General features: G+C 36.7%; 2 protein-coding genes across 5 annotated transcripts; both read right to left on the bottom strand.

Annotated features, from left to right (window-relative positions):
• Positions 1–4,343: 4,343 nt before the first annotated feature.
• On the bottom strand, positions 4,344–9,702 carry LOC111439040 (dihydrolipoyllysine-residue acetyltransferase component 5 of pyruvate dehydrogenase complex, chloroplastic-like). The gene is made up of 6 exons (XM_023076780.1): positions 8,696–9,702; positions 8,348–8,539; positions 8,168–8,255; positions 4,985–5,055; positions 4,820–4,903; positions 4,344–4,735 (listed from the first exon to the last, which is right to left on the bottom strand). The coding sequence occupies exons 1-6, from the start codon at positions 9,566–9,568 to the stop codon at positions 4,631–4,633; spliced, it is 1,413 nt and encodes a 470-aa protein (XP_022932548.1). The 5' UTR covers positions 9,569–9,702; the 3' UTR covers positions 4,344–4,630.
• Positions 9,703–11,657: 1,955 nt separating this feature from the next.
• Positions 11,658–16,741, bottom strand: LOC111439045 (tetratricopeptide repeat domain-containing protein PYG7, chloroplastic). Of its 4 annotated transcripts, none has more exons than XM_023076784.1 (6): positions 16,531–16,741; positions 14,966–15,052; positions 14,565–14,616; positions 13,239–13,501; positions 12,369–12,515; positions 11,658–12,092 (listed from the first exon to the last, which is right to left on the bottom strand). In XM_023076784.1, the coding sequence occupies exons 1-6, from the start codon at positions 16,639–16,641 to the stop codon at positions 11,811–11,813; spliced, it is 942 nt and encodes a 313-aa protein (XP_022932552.1). In that variant the 5' UTR covers positions 16,642–16,741; the 3' UTR covers positions 11,658–11,810. The 4 variants fall into 4 exon arrangements, with proteins under 4 accessions (XP_022932552.1, XP_022932553.1, XP_022932554.1 ...); XM_023076785.1 differs by having other exon boundaries at positions 14,565–14,620; positions 16,531–16,734; XM_023076786.1 differs by lacking the exon at positions 16,531–16,741 and adding an exon at positions 14,720–14,827 and having other exon boundaries at positions 14,565–14,620; positions 14,966–15,054.
• Between the last annotated feature and the right edge of the window lie 331 nt (positions 16,742–17,072).

Genomic DNA, 17,072 nt, shown 5'->3' with positions numbered 1-17,072 from the left:
AATGCTATAATTTCTATTTTTTTTTCTTATTTATTTGGACAATTATGGATATATTATTCTTTTTTTTTTCAATTTATTTTATAATTAATAACCAAACTGAGGAGTGGACAAGTGCGGAAAGCATCTAAATAGTAAGCCCGCCTCAAAATGATGTTCTCTTATTCCGACTTCCCTAGAGCTTCTGATAGCACAGTCGAGACAACGGGTTCTTTGCCCTTACGAGGATGGAGCGACAAAAATTTTGAGGATTCAAGAGAAGGTCACGACAAGATGAGCCACTTATCATCACGACCAAGTGTCAAGTGGAAGTGTAGTGATGTATGCAGCATCTAAACAGACCAATAGGCTTAACTTTGTTCCTGCATGACCGGATCAATTCAATTAGGTTGTTTTTATCTCATAATTGAACAATATATTTCTCTAAAATTTTATTTTCCGTAAGGTCTAAGGTTCAGATGTGGTACTCGATGGTGTCTACGTTCCTTATTAGTATGGAGAGTAACTTTCAATTTTTTTAAAACATTTCTTAGTTATCATATCTTCAGTACCTTCATTCGGACCTGACCTTAGTTGATTTATGTACCTCTCGTGTATTCGAGTGTTATATTAGGTCTATTAAAATATTTTCGATTTATGTAATTTTTTTTAAGATAAAAATAAAATACTTTTCTCAAATACCTAAAAATAAAAATAGTATTTTGAAAATATACATATTAAAATTAGTTGGGTTAGTAAATTGACTGGTAAAATTTTCAACTCAAACAACTCTTATTAAATAATGAACTCAACCCAACCTAATCATAATTTTTTGAGTTCGGTAATTATTTATTCAAAATTTCGTTTTTAATAAAAATCTAATTATTTTTCAAATTTTAATTAAAATTTGTTTAAAAAATTATAATTAAAAAAAATATTTTAAGATTTAGTTAAAAATAATTAATAAAAAATCATAATTATAAAATTAAATAGAAATATGTATATAGTTATAAAATAAATAATAAATTCGGATTAATTCGATTCAATTCAATCCAATATAGACCAATCTAATTAATAAAATTTCGATATTCAATTCAATATAATCTAATTTTAGAAGAATTTATAAACTTTCGATTTAGTTGTGTTAGGATTACACAACAACAACACACCCTCGATCTAGATGAACATAAATAACAGTAATATTGGCTAAAAGTTTTGTATTAATGACTTCAGACATGTATAGTAACAGAGAATATAGAAATACATTCTAAAAACTCTAACTCAGATATATATATGGTTTAGCTGGCTAAATATATCTTTATTTTTGTCAGATATAACCATCTATTATATATATAACTATATACGGTATATATAGATAAAGCTTTTTACTGATCAGGCTTCATAACCTAACCAGTTTGAACTCGATCTAATCTAAATAAATTAATAACTCAATTTAATTGGCTCAATTAAAAAAAAAGAAAAAAATTGAAATGAAGGGACCGATGTGGCGCCGGATTGGGTGCAATAATTGGAGGACGTGGCATTGAAATTTAAGGGGTGTTTGAGTTTGGAGTTGATGACTTGTCAACCACCGTTTGCCAACGTGGAAACGTCTATTCTCAATCTCACTTTCCAACTCTCTCTCTCTTTTAAGTTTTTGCATTTATTTTTGGGACGGATCTCTCGTGTCTCACCTCTATTTCTCCCTCTCTCTCTCTCCTCTCTTCTCTCTCTTCCTTTTAATAATATATATATGTGTGTGTGTGTCATTAAGCTCGGGATATAATGTCGGAGAAATTAGGGAGTGGAACCATTATGATCATTCAAAAAAATTGGATCAACTTCTTAATGCAACTTGTATCAGGTTAGATTATGAACTTATTTGTGTTGGGTTGACTTCAAATGAAGGAGAATTTTATGAATTGAGTTGACTCATGAATTATTCGAATTTATTTGAATTTATTTTTAATTTTAAAAAATACAATTTTGTTTATTATACCATATATATATTATTTTTTATTATTTAATAGGGGTGTACATTCAACCCGACAATCCGACAACCTGGACCAACTCAACCCAAACTATAAGGGTTAGGTTGGGTTGGATTAGCATTTCGGATAGGATTAGGTTCATTTTTCTGAACCCAAACTGAATCGGTTTGGTTTTAGATTCGTGAATTGACTTGAGAAAAATTTAAATATATAAATATAAACAAATTTTATTTATAATAGGTTTGCCAGAGTGGTACTTTGGCCGGTCTAAGAATATCCATGCTTGAGTTCGAATCCGGGCAAGTACGTCTATTGAATAATTATAAATTTGTGGATAATAAAACTTGAAAATAGAGGGTTGGGTCGGGTTGGTTGTTTTAAATGCATAACATGATTAGTGCATGCGGAAAGCATTTATTGTCGTCATCTCATTAATGGGTGTCTTAATTTTACTTCAAAATAAGAGTAGCACGTAGATGAAGTACTTTAAGAAATACTCAATAGGTAATTATGGCTTAAGCTGCTTTTCAATCGAGACAGGGTTGAATGAGTAGTATTTCCCCACACAGCCCATACATGCGCACATGAACCCACTAAGAGAGTTGGTATACGTACCCCTTAGGGATGGCTTGTCGGGGTAGCACTCACTAATGGGCTGCTAAACACCACGAAGGGAAAGAGCCCGCATAGCATCATGGCAAACATAAATGTGGTAAGGTACACGTTCGTACTAAACATAACGGGTGAAGTATCCCGATGAATATAACACACAAAAATGTAGTGAGTTTATGGTTTAAAATCAAATCTCCATTCATTTTAACATAATGAGCCTATGAATTATGCATATGTAATTTCGATCAAATCTTTCGTACTTAGAATAGCTTACATGGTAGAGTATACAGAGGTTTATGCACCATAGAATATCAATATCATGAACATGATTCTACAACATGACTCAGTCACATTATAGCATAGTTTATAAACATGACATAGAACAACATAACATAACATGGTATAACACAATACAACATAGTATAGCAAGACATAACAATCGTAACTATGACACGTGTAGGGGCCATAAAGAAACTAATTTATTTTTAGAATAGGTCATTTGCTCGTGACTTGCTCTGAATCAAACTTGTCTAAAGAGACGTAGACCTTATTGCTTAAACATTACAACTATATTGCTTGCCGTAAAAGTGAGAATAAATTAAACGATAATTGTTATATACTACCTACTAAAGGTTGAAAATTCAAATTTTTCCATGTACGAAAAATCAATATTTGTATGGCTCCATGTCTTCTGATAGGGGTGTACATTCAACCCGATAACCCGGACCAATCCAACCTGAACTATAAGGGTTGAGTTGGGTTGGGTTGGATTAGCATTTCGGGTAGGGTTGGGTTCATTTTTTTTAACACGAACTGAATTGGTTCGGTTTCGGGTTCATGGTCAAAACCTTCGAGTTGACCCGAGCCAAAAATAATATATAAAATATATTAAGAATTATTTTATAATAATGGGTTTGCTAGAGTGGTATTGAGGTCGGTTAGGGCCACTCACGTTCGAGTTCTGACGCCAGGCAAATAACAAGTTACGTATAAACATATATTTTTTATTTTAACCAATTCTTAAAAAATGTCAGTATTTAGTTGTCTTTAAGCTTGATGACAATATTGAATTGTTACAATTTTACTCTTATTGAACTATGTTGTTACAATTTTCACTTGTTTTTTTTTTTTGTGTTTGTTTGTGAATTTCTAATATATTTTATCTAAGATTGTATAGAACTTATAAACTGGGGATAAATAAAACTTAAAAAAAAAATTGAAACCCAACCCGAAAATAGAGGATTGGGTTTTGAAAAGTTTCGGTTGAGTTACTAATCCAACCCACTCAAAGACCAATCCAACCCACCCAACTTTTGGTCGGGTCAAAACTTTTAGGTTGGTTATGTTGGTCACCTAAACAACCTAAATAGAGAGTTAAGTTGGATTGAATTGACGATTTTTTTATAATTATTCCAAACAGCCTAAATGTTTTTTTATAATTATTTTAAAAAAACCATACTTATTTACCATACATTACATTAATAATTAAAAGTTCATAAAACTCAAATACCAAACATGAGTCAAATACTCACAACACATTAGTAACATCGATTTATTTTCGTGTTAGTTGGGTTGACCTAAAAAAAATATTAACTACAAACCGACCCTATTTTTTTATTTTCCCAAAATTCATGTTCCAAATTGGTCAAGTTCTTGAGTAATATGTGTTTGAAGAAAGTCCCACGTTAGCTAATTTAAAGAATGATCATAGGTTTATAATCAATGAATACTGTCTTGGGAAGCTCAAAACAAAGCCATGAAAGCTTATGTTCAGAGTGGACAATATCATAACATTGTGGAGAGTTGTGTTCAACGAACAATATGAAGGGTAGATTACGAGAATTATTTTTGGAGCTGTCCAAAAATAGGTCTTTCCAGAACATCCTCCTCTCGTTCTTCACAGGACATGGGCAACAGCAGACTCAGAAAACAATTTCTTACTTTCTAGTTTCTACCACATCCGACTCAAATATGTGTGAAAAGAAACATCAAATCATAGGAAAACTAGTGAAAAAGAAGGATAAATTTGGGGTTAAAAAATGCAACTAACACTATAGTGTAAGGTCTTTAGGGTCCTCGATGATTTTCGCCAAGGTTTGCAAGAAAGTAGCAAGATCCGCCCCGTATATTACCCGATGATCCGCTGTTACATTTACCTACCAATTTTCCAGATCCATAAAATAAGGATACAGAGGTCTATTCTGTAAAAATGTACATTAAGATTAATCTGAGTTTGTTACCTGCATTTGGTTTTTCTTGCCAATCCGACCATCCTTGGTGCCCACAACCGTGGGGATAGATGCTCCTACTGCCATGATGGCTCCCTGCATAAATTAGTTCATGATATTAGTAACTAGGCTGATAGGAGAGAGGTATATGCTAGAAAGAAGAGTAACAATACTAACAGTTCCAGGTGGCAGAATTGCATCAAATCGATCCACACCGAACATTCCGAGGTTAGAAAGAGTGAATGTACCTGCGCAACGAAGGCGAAGAATGGAGAAATAAGAGAAGATTGAAAGAGTATATGGATGGATGGCTGATGAACTTGGAAAACAACCAACAAAAATTATTCTCGTACATATGAAATTTTTAACCAAGCTACAAGACAAGCACTCTGAATTGTGTAAATACACTTATTAAACGAAAATTTCTCATTGCTTATCCTATGTTTAAAATTTATGATCGATTGGTTTTGTTGAGAATGTTGAGAATGTTAAGAATGTTGAGGATTATTGGGAGTGAGTCCACATTGGTTAATTTAGTGGAAGATCATGGGTTTATAAGTGAGGAATACTATCTCCATTGGTATGAGGCCTTTTGGAGAAGCCCAAAGCAAAGCCATGAGAGCTTATGCTCAAAGTGGACAATATCATACTATTGTGGAGAGTCGTGATTCCTAACACAGAATACTCGATGGTAAAATTATGAGAGTTTGGGAGGACCATTGAGTGAGTTCTTGTCCGTTTGAAGCTTCTTGGCTTTCTATTTGTTCATAAGACTTGTAATAATCTCCAGTTGAGAAGGGGTTTGCCAGACGGAGAGCTGGAAGAATGGTCTAGCTTAGTACATGTGCTCCAAGATTTTTCCCCAATCAACATCAGAGACGAAGTTATCTAGATGCCTAACTCTATCAGGACGTTTCGGTGAAGTCGGCAATCATTATCTCTCACAAGGCCTCAACTTCCGAAACCAGAATCTTTGTAAGATCATTTGGAAAGGCACTAGTCTAAGAAAACCAAATTCTTTATATGGTCCCTTTTTCATGGTGGTCTTAGTATGGAATTTTGGTAAGATTCAAAGATGAAATCCGCATTTCTCCATCATATCTCCTCAGGTTCTCCACATGCGCAATGAATCGCAAAATAGTTAAACTCGCCCTGTGGTCTTCATTTTCTAAGGAACAGAGACAGAGGCATGATCTACTAAATGGGTAAGCCTGTGGTTCAAGTCTCGCCTCAAATCACAGTTACGTATAGAATGATAATAAATGTCAAATGGATTCCGCATTCACATGTTTTGGCATTGGAAATGATAGCAGGAAGACCCAGAGATCAGAAATCAAGGATGGGATAGGAATAGAGGCATCCCATGCTTGGTTAATCGATTGAAGTACTTGGTTAATCGATTGAAGTACAGGTGCTTCGGTCAGCATGCATGACTAGGTGCTAAAAAGGTGCTAAAGAAATAGAATTTTGGCTAGCCAAAGGTTGTAATCTATCTCCAACTTTTTCAACTAAGGTTGGTTGCTCCTAATAGAATAGATGATTGTGGCTGGTGGCTGGTGGCTGGTGGCTGGATTTTAAAGCAAGGGTGCTTTGGTCTAATTCTATAAGGGGGAAAAAAAGGGTCCTATGGAAGAACGGAACTTCATAACTTCCCAGATAAGTTCGATTCTGTTGTTAATTTCAAACACCATGTACAATCAAAAGCATAAGAGAGACAAGGCCACAATACATATCCAAACTCCAACTATGGAAACGAACACGAATTCAAAAGAATCGTTTTTTAAAAATGGAAAATCGTACTTCCATTGGAGGAAAAAATGAAAGAATAGATAAGCCTACAAAAAAAGATCCACAAAAGGGTCCCAGTCAAGTAAAAGAAGACTCAGTATAATTACGAAAAAGTTGGTCACAAGATCCCATAGAGAAACATAGAATCTAACAAAGGACCAAGCTACACTCGAGGTTCTCTCCCAACCCCATTAGATTCTATCATTTCTCTCACCCTAGAGACTCCATAAAATAGCACACACTCCTGCCTACCACAACCCGAAGAGGAGACTGGAGAACGAGATCCTCAATCGCCTCTCTGTAATCCCAAAATCCAGCAAAACAATATTCAAACACCTCAAAGAAATGACTAGGAACACAACTGGAAAAGCACGCCCCCAAAGAAGATGATACATGTCCTTTGCCGCCCTCTTGCAAGGAATACAACAAAATGACCTGATCACCAAGGACCCCCTAGCAAAGATCTGGTCCAAGGCATTAACTCTTCCTTACAAAATTGGCCAAACAAAGAACTTAACCTTCTTGAAAATCCTAAGCTTCCACACAAAGGTAAAAGTGGAAACGCTAGGCGGTAGAATACTGACCAAACACCGAAAGAAATAATTACTAGAGACCCCTTAGGATGGACAGAAGCTCCAAGAGTGAATGTCACTCTGATCGAGCTAAAGGTGAAAGTCCCCCAACAAAGATAATAAGTCCAGAACATCTGTCATTTCCCATTGGTTAAGGAATGACAGAAATAGAGAGAAAAAGAAATAAAGAAGAGAAAGGCAACATCTCTACTATACCATAGAATCCAGCACCATATTCTGCACTCCACAAGCCATACCACACTTATCACGATAAGAAAGCCTAGCAAATTGATAAATCCGATTCCTCAGTTATCCTTTTTATATGAAAGGCCGTTTGAAATTATACCCTAAAAAAGTGTAATTTTTCTCATGGGGCTTGGAGTTCGGAGGGACAACATTCATGATACGGTGCAGGAAAGCCTAACTAGTGTTGGGTTTTTTAGGGAGAATAAACACCATGAACTGAATTCATAGAACCTCTTTATCCTTGGCCATAGTCAGCGCATTATGTGTAACGGCACATTCGAAGATTCAAAGCATATATTTGCTAAGGTTTTTCCATTTGCCCCCTGAAAACTTTCTTGGGTACAGATAGATACTGGAAAGAACCACTACGACTCATTTCATTACTGTTTCTGAAAAATTGGGAGAAGAAGGAAGATAGACTCTGAACACTTCGTTCTTCAAATTCATTTTCAACACATCCTTTTTTTGTATCTTGATTCATTCATTTCCTCAAGTTCATCTTGACCATACAGAGTTGAATTTCTTTTCCTTTGACATTATTTTACACAACTCTAAAGCTTTCTAGGAAATTCTTTCTTCCACTTTTTGGTGTTGGAGTCCTCTCTTCTACAATGATATTTCTTCATGAAAATATAATTCCTTCTCATAAAAATGAATAAAATAAAATAACTTCCTCCTTAGAAATGAATGCAAGTGAAGCACTAACAACTCCATATCGAAACGAGTTTAAAATAAGAACAAATAAAAAAAATACCAGTGTTGTATTCCTGAGGCTGCAGTTGCTTGGCTCTGGCCTTGTCTACTAACTCCTTCCACTTTCTAGACAAAGAATAAATGTCCACCTAAAGAGAAAATCAAGTATAAACAATCAAAGATTAAATAATTAACATATCATTCGAAAAACAACAGAACAACTTAAGGAGACTAACATAACCTTATCTGCATCCTGAAGCACTGGTGTGATCAAGCCACCATCAATGGCGACAGCAACTGCAATATTGATGCTACTATTATAAGTAAAGCTCTTACCATCCCTACAACTTGAATTTACTACAGGATGTTTAGCCAGTGCCAGAGCTGTAGCCTTTGCAAGCAATGCTGTCATGGTCACTCCCTTTGACTTAATCTAAGAAACATAAATCACTACAAGTTATTAGCAGTGCAGAGGGCAAGTTCTAATTCTATCATCATTCCAAGAATAAAGTTGTTTCAATTTCCTTCAAACTAATAACATGTCCAACATATGTTTGAAAGCCAGTTTCATATGAATCGATTAATTTACCTTTTTATATAGAGCATCAAGCGCATCTGTTGTAATGGTATACCCCACTCTGAAAGTGGGCACTGCGAGACTCTCGACCATGTTCCTACTCACCGCCCCTTGCATTGTGGTAAACGGCACAGTGGTTCCCAACTCCAGGGATGGGGCGGGCTTCGTGCTGCTGCCCGGAGCCGAAACTGGCTTAGCGGCATCAGATACCGAAACAGCTGCAGAAGCCGCAGCTTCAACGTCCTTAGCTACAATTCTCCCCAATGGTCCAGTTCCCACCACCGTCGCCAGCTCCACATTCAACTCCTTAGCCAGCTTCTTCGCATACGGAGACGCCACAATTCTCTTACCCCCTTCAGATGCAGGGTGAGTGGAAGCCACTACCACCGGAGCCGCCTTCGCCACCGCAACCGGCGCCGCCGTCGCAGCACCTACATTCTCAGGAATCTTCTCCGAAGCTGGAGAAGCAGAAGCAGAAGCAGAAGCAGAAGAAGGATCGGCAGCTCTGGACTTAGCCACAGAAATCTCATCCTCAGTCTCAGCCAAAAGCGCAATTGCAGATCCAACAGGCGCAACGCCTCCTTCATCGACCATAATGGCAGCAAGATAGCCATCATAAAAGGTCTCGACATCCATATCAGCCTTATCAGACTCGACAACGACAACACTCTCACCCTTGGCGAGCTTATCCCCCTCGGTCTTGATCCAGGACACAATCTTACCCTCGGTCATGGTGGAGCTGAGAGCAGGCATGAAAATCTCACGGATCTTGGCCTGGACTTGGAGAGACCGCCTTCTGGGATGAAATGGCGGTCGGAGAAATGGCCCCCGCCGGAGAGATGGAGAGGAAACGGCGACGAAGGAAGTGTTGAGAAGATGAGCCATTGAATTGAATCGTGGAATGGAATGGAATGGAATGTACAGAGTGAGTTTCTATGAAAGGATTTGTATGAAGAAAGAAATTCTCGAACTCATCGAAATTGGGCGGAGGTCTCGACGACCTTCCCTGCTCACTTTCCCTACTAACTTTGTTGGCAAATATTTTTCAATTTTTTTTAAAAAAATTGCTAAATGTTTACGCTCCATTCAATCATCGGGGAAAATCTGAAAGTCCCACATCCGCTAATTTAGGGAATGATCATGAGTTTATAATCAAAGAATACTGTCTCTGTTCGTACGAGCGGACAATATCATATCATTGGTATGAGTCGACAATATCATACCATTGTGGAGAGTTGTATGAATTCATTGGATTATTGTCCACCGATTGCCAGTCCTGTGAGTGGACTTGAATTTTTCAATTTTTAAAAAATTTGAAAAAAAATCTAATCCGACTCAACATTTCATAGTTTAAGTTGGATAATCTAAATTCATTTGATTCTTGTTAACTTCTCCCGATCAATAATTATATACTATGAGCCGTTGTCGTTACTCTCTTGCTTGCATATATAACATTTCTTTCAAAATCTCTCTCTGCCCACGTTTTTTAAAATTTTTTTCTTAAACCGAGGCCAGAGGCTCGAGCATACGTTGCTGGATCGTAGGCGACGTGAGAACGAATTGACTTAGCTCACTTGTCCGCTACCATCAAAAGTGCAAATATTGGAAAGTGAGTGTCAAGTCCGCTACCATCAAAAGTGCGATTGTGACAAGTGGTTGAGATTACAAAGACTCATAAAAATTGCAATATAACAATGTATTTAACATCAAATAATTAACATAAGTTCTATACATCAATTTCATCAATTTCATCACCGCTCAACTAATATTAAACATACCTTTTAGACGAAAATGCAAGAGGTTTGAATATGTATCTAAGATGGTTGGACTAAAAAAACTATAAATTCTATAAGACACAAATTTAATCGAAAGTTATGGAGATTTAACGATATCGATTGTGTTAGAATTGTTATTTAGAATTGGGAAGGATAGAAACAAGGAACAAATCGACGGATTGAGAGTACAACGAACGAAATCTCCCCGACACAGTGTGGTATGCTACCAAAACGAACGATTAAGGTAGCCCAAAGTCTAGACCAACCCAAAGTTAGATAACAAAAAATGGCTATATGTTTATCACTTCTCATATCTCATTTTTCTTGTCGATCACTAGCAAATTTTGTTGTTCTATTTGTCTATAAGGCGTTTTAAGTAGCTCACATTTAAGGAGCCACGAAACGAAACAACATAAATTATGTTTCTTACATACCAACTAAATAGATTTGTTATACATAGAAACAAACAAACCAAACACATTATGGTATGTGTCACAATCAGGGTTAGAGACTTGAGCATACGTTGTTCGACCATAGTACATTGTTCGACCATGTACTATAGGGGATGCGACTAATCGTTATAAGAAACACCACGACTTAAGTATCATATAACTTGAGGTAGGAAGAATTAACGACTAGTCGCATCCCTTATAGTACATTTTGAGGTGATTCAAGTGTGACAAGCCTAGACGTGATTTCGCCGAATGGTCATACAAAATCTAGGTGGGAGGAGTTAACGACTAGTCGAATCCTCCTATAACACATTTTGAGACGATTCAAGTCTAGCACACCTAGATATAATTTCACCAAATAATCAGACAAACAGAAAATACAATAGTAATGCAATACAACATGAAATCAAATAAAGGGATCGACGTAGCATGAGCCATGCAACCACGGACAACATGCCATGTACGCGCATGACCGTGACACTATGCATACTTAATATATTCGAGCTCCACGTGTTCACTCAATGCTCATATTTAGCCCTCACCAAAAGCTCAACGAGACTAACCCTTTGACGCATCGACTCTCGACCATCTATATGCTTCGACCTCAATGATTTTCTATGTAGCTCAACATTTGATCCTCGACGATGTGTATCCAAGCTCTCAAACAATTGCGTCGACCCTCGACTATTTGTACCTAAGGCCTCTGATGATTTGGTAATGTCCCTTTTCCAGGTGCCCTTGCAAATATTTTAGAAAACAAAGCTACTCATTCAATTATGTATACTTTTTTAGTTACCATACACAGCAACATAGGATTCATAACTCTAATATAATCTAATACATTAATGAATGTAAATTCTCATTTTCAACAAAATCGGCAGAAAACCAGGGACATGATCATCATTTGTTCTTAGATTTCACAGGAACTCCTTTGTACATCTCCACACGGTCCTTCAACGCATCTCGTCTTGGTCGAGCAAGTTTGTTGTTCGGGTCGAATAGAAGAACTTCTTCGAAAGCTTTCAGAGCAGACGTGTATTCTTTCTTTTTCTCATATGCATCTCCAAGATTGTTCCAAGCTGTAACATACCCAGGTTGAAGCTTAACAGCAGTTTCAAATTGGGTAATTCCCTTGTCGAGCTTATCGTCACGCACATAACTAACCCCGAGCGCGTTGTAAACCTGCAAACATAGACGATACAAGCTGTAACAATGATATCATTAAATATCGACCCTCGATCAACTCAACAAGTCAACTAATGCTCGACTGAGAACACACGGAAATATGAAACTGGATGAGAGAACAAAAGATTTTGAAAGCTAAACACGAGGAAGCGTGTTCTTGATACATTCTATCCAGTTTCGATTAAAATCAATGAAAACATAGCAGATTATCAAATGATTGGATGTTCTTGATATTCCAACAATCAGAAATCAGTGAGCTAGAGCGTATCAAACCTGCGCAAGATCTTGATCATCCCCGTCCCACTTATCGATTGCCTGAAGCAAAAACTTCGTGGCAGCGGGATAAAACTTCCTCCTCAGCATCACTGCACCAAGTTCAAAATACTCCATAGCACTGGCATCACCACTTCTCACTTGTTCCTGTCCAACAAATAATGAGAAAGGAAAGCGCATTAGCAAAGCTAGACAATCAATGACCTCAGCCAATCACCTACTTTATGGGGTGATTTCAAAGGAATAATTTTCGTTTAAAAACTTAGTATACTTGAGATCACACATCGGTTGGGGAGGAAAACTAAGCATCCTTTACAAAAATGTGGAAACATCTCCCAAGCATACGCGTTTTAAAAACTTTGAAGGGAAGCCCGAAAGGGAAAGCCAAAAGAGGACAATATCTGCTAGCGGTGGGCTTGAGCCGTTACAAATGGTACAGAGCCAGACACTGGGCAATGTGCCAACGAGGAGACTAAGTCCCGCAGGGGAGTGGACATGAGGCGGTGTGCCAGCAAGAACGCTGGGTCCCGAAGAGAGGTGGATTGTGAGATTCCACATCAGTTGGGGAGGAGAACTAAACATTTTTTTATAAGGGTGTGAAAACCTCTCCCTAGCAGGCCCGTTTTAAAAACCTTGAGGAGAAGACCAAAAGGGAAAGCACAAAGAGGACAATATCTGCTAGCAGTGGACTTGGGGCACCTCTCTTTCCCTTTAGAATCATCCCAATCTAAATGGATGAATTCATATCCTTACATAAAATTATCAATATTTGATTAATCTAAGTTCACCTCCATTGTTCAGATGAAAAAGATCTTTTAGATCTCTTTCCATTTTTTACATATTACACAATCTATAAATGTGGATTCTTACTTGCAGTTCTTTAGCAGAAAGATCGAGTTCTCTACGAACAAGAACTTGACGTATCACGAAGAAGGTTCCAACCCCAAGAAGACCTAATAGTATTAATAGATAAGATAACTGTATTCCTAATTCAAATAACTCCCCGATCTCGTAAACTGCATTCGTTTTGATTTCTTCCCTAGCAAATACTGATTCAGCAGAAATCAGCCATAAAAGTTGCCCTGATGAGAAAGCAGATACAAATAATGGTAGGCCTTTTTCTGGTTGACAACCTGCAAAATAAGAAATGCTCTTCAAACATTCACCACTAAAGAGTATTAAGTTTTGTTGAGTATATGTTTTGATTATACCGAAGAACGAACACAACATGAATAACAAACATTATGCTTTTCGATATTTCACAAGGAGAACGAGACGACCAACATAAAAGTTAGCACCCAGCACAAAAGCACTGATCCAAAAGCCTCGAGAAAGAAAGAACTTAACCAACGATACGAAACTGCAATAAACAAAATGAAGCCCAACCACGGATGCCATCGACAAAGGTAAGAACTTCACACATGAATCAAAATTGCATGGAACTGGAGGAGGAAGAGAAGGCTCGTTATTACAATCTTGAAATAAAGAAACTAGAGCTTTTGAAACGCTCGTCTTCAAACCAAATGCAGAAAACCAAAGCACGGTGACTTAAAGATAAGGAGAGCCCAACCGAAGCAGAAAATCAATGATCTGACCTTCAGTAAAAAAGAATTTGGAGACAGTGAAGGATGGCATAGAAGAACATCTGGCAACAAGGGAAGTAAACAGATAAGGGAGAGGAAAACCCAAAAAACATTGAAAAACACAACTACAGCAGATGGCGACAAGGACGACGACACCGACTAGCAGCAACTGCAAACACAATGCAAGAACAATGGAAGAAGGTGACGGCAAGACAACAAAGAAAGTAAAACCCAAAGACGAGAGAAAAAAACAAAATGAAAACCCCACGACGAGAGCTGATGGTGACAAGAACAGCAATGCTCATGACAGTCGAAAACAATGACTATGGCAGCGGATACCGACTGTTGCTCATGGGCTGGAGGTTCATTGAGTCACCTAGTTTAATGAGTTATGTGTTGAATCTAGTTTGATATACCTTGCACTGTCTGTATGAATATAGATTATTAATTTATGTATCAAATCTAGTTTACAGATGTATTGATAAATTTGTGAATCAACATGTCTATATTTTGAACTTTAAGTCATAACGTACGGATCACTCGAAACATATCATCCACAAAATTAATGAAAATGCATTGATTATAAAGAATGTTGAATCAGAGAACAAATTACTCTCAAACATTGTCGATGATTGAGATTCCATTGCCAATTCCCTTTGAAACATCTGCCTTCATCCAGAGTGTAGGAAAAAAAGAAGTTAATAATGAGACAATTCGAAGATTTTTCAATTCAATAGAGAAAAATACTTCATCTTATGAAACATTTACCTATTGACCCAACAATCTTCTAGACAACTATGAAACCGAATGACTCAGGAGTCTATGGTCAAAGACTCAAAAGTGGGATAAATTTTCCACCTAAGCAACTACAGAACCCTTTAAAAATTCATTTTAGCTGGTTGGTCTTTAATTATGGAAAATTATTGTGATCAGAGATATACTTTTTCGCACTTAATCTAAGTAGTTACAGAAATATGAACTTAATAAGTGGATGCTTTTTGAACAAATGCATACCTGAAGTTTAGAAAACCTCTCAACATTAAGTCTACAGCCCTTCCTAAAGTTCCGCAATATTGGTACGTCGAAATGATGCACAATTTCCTACATAGGAACAACATCATTAGAAGCAATTGAAATGGTGAAAGTGTTGATTAGAGAACAGGCTTGGAGAAACAGAGGCAAAGGATACGTTGAATTACAAATTTCATCCCAATGATCGGTCAAAACTTAAAATCTAGTCCCATGGTTTAAAAGTTTGAATTCATCCCAATGGTTTGATAAAATCCTCATAAATAGTGATGATATTATAAGGGTTTTATCAAATTATAGGATCAATTATGAGGTTTTATCAAACTATATGAACGAAATTTTGACTTTTAAAATCATGTGTGAGTTCTTACATTAGTTGGAGAGGAGAACGAAGCATTCCTTATAAGAATGTGGAAACCTCTCTTTAGTGGACGTTTTAAAACCTTGAGGGGAAGTCTAGAAGGGAAAGCCCAAAGAGAACAATATTTGCTAGCGATGGGCTTGAGTTGTCACAAATGGTATCAGAGACACCAAGCAGTGTGCCAGTGAGGACACTGAGCCCCAAGGGGGGTGGATTGTGAGTTCCCACGTTAGTTGGAGAGAGGAACAAAGCATTCCTTATAAGGATGTGAAAACCTCTCCTTAGTAGACGCGTTTTAAAACCTTGAGGGTAAGCCCGGAAAGGAAAGCCCAAAGAGGACAATATCTGCTAGTGGTGGGTTTGGGGTGTTACACCATGTGAACTAAACTTGAACTTTCTCCCAACCATAGAGACTAACTTTATAATTTAACCAAAAAAACACTACAGATACTGTAATAAAAACAAGTGCTACCAAGAAACAAAGAATTAAATAATTTTCACGCTCTTGTTGAATTTAAACATATTATGTTTTGAACAAACAATTAATATATCAAGCTCATTCGGACTAAAATGATTTCAGGAATTCGACCATTACAAAATTCATAACCTAACTTGACAGATCACGTAGCATCAGAAGAATTTTCACTAAGAACTTGAAACATATCATGACCAAAACAGAAATTTTGTGCTTAAGTGAACACAAACAGAGTCATGTTGAGTTTTTTTTTACGATCAAAGTAACTTTGAAAATTCTAAAAACACTTCAATGCACCTTCATTCAGTGGAAAGAGTTTAAAAAATGTTTCCGGAAAAAGTGCTTCTTCTTTAAAATCAATACTCAGAAACGATCATTTCAAACTGCCTCAAAGTTTCATAACCTTTTCCAACTTTTTAAGAACCGGCAGATTTTCATTTTGTCAGGATAGAAATCTACAAAGAGTTCATATCAAACAGGACTTATGAATAAAATTCAAGAACACAACGCAGTATCCCTACTGACATACTATCCAAAATACGAAAATTCAAAACTAGAATTCAAATTTCCAGCCATAACCTATCCCACTTCCTCAAATTTCAACCAGGATTCATAATACAAGAACAACACCATATTTTATAAGTTAAAGAAAACAGAATCAATCATCCATGAGAGAAATCCAATAATCCATAAGAAGAAGAGATGAAATCTCACCTGAAGAACGAGATTCTGAGGCTTGAGCTGGAGGGACCCAAATGGAAGGAAAGAATGAGAAGGAGAAAGAGATGGTGAACGATGAAGACACAAACTCGTCTGTAAAGCCATTTTCTGCGATTTTCAGCACTCAATTTGAGGTTTGTTGATCTGAAACTTCTGAAAATTGTTGATATGGTTTTGGCAGAAAGAAGGTGTGAGTGTCCAGAAGATAATGGTAAAAATCAAATTGATGGAAGGAAGGCAACCGTTTATTATATCTGCTAAAATCTGGGCCGTTAATTTATCATCCACATGGGAAAAAGACAAAATAAATAAATAAATAAATAAATTTTATATTTTGAAAAATAATATGTTGCAATTTTAGTGGATGAGCCCATATTTGTATTTATTTATTTATTAACTTTAAATATTAGGCAATATATTTTTATTATTGGGATACACTAAAATTTCATTAAAATATACACGCCAGATATTTCATAAATATCCGGTAGAGATTTGGTATCGATATTTTTGGTAGACGGCTAAATCTTGAAACCATA

This window comes from Cucurbita moschata, unplaced genomic scaffold (assembly GCF_002738365.1).
Source record: "Cucurbita moschata cultivar Rifu unplaced genomic scaffold, Cmos_1.0 Cmo_Scf00085, whole genome shotgun sequence".
In the NCBI taxonomy this organism is placed as follows: Eukaryota; Viridiplantae; Streptophyta; class Magnoliopsida; order Cucurbitales; family Cucurbitaceae; genus Cucurbita; species Cucurbita moschata.
The sequence above is the reverse complement of the archived record's forward strand: the minus strand, read 5'-3'. Positions and strand labels throughout refer to the sequence as shown.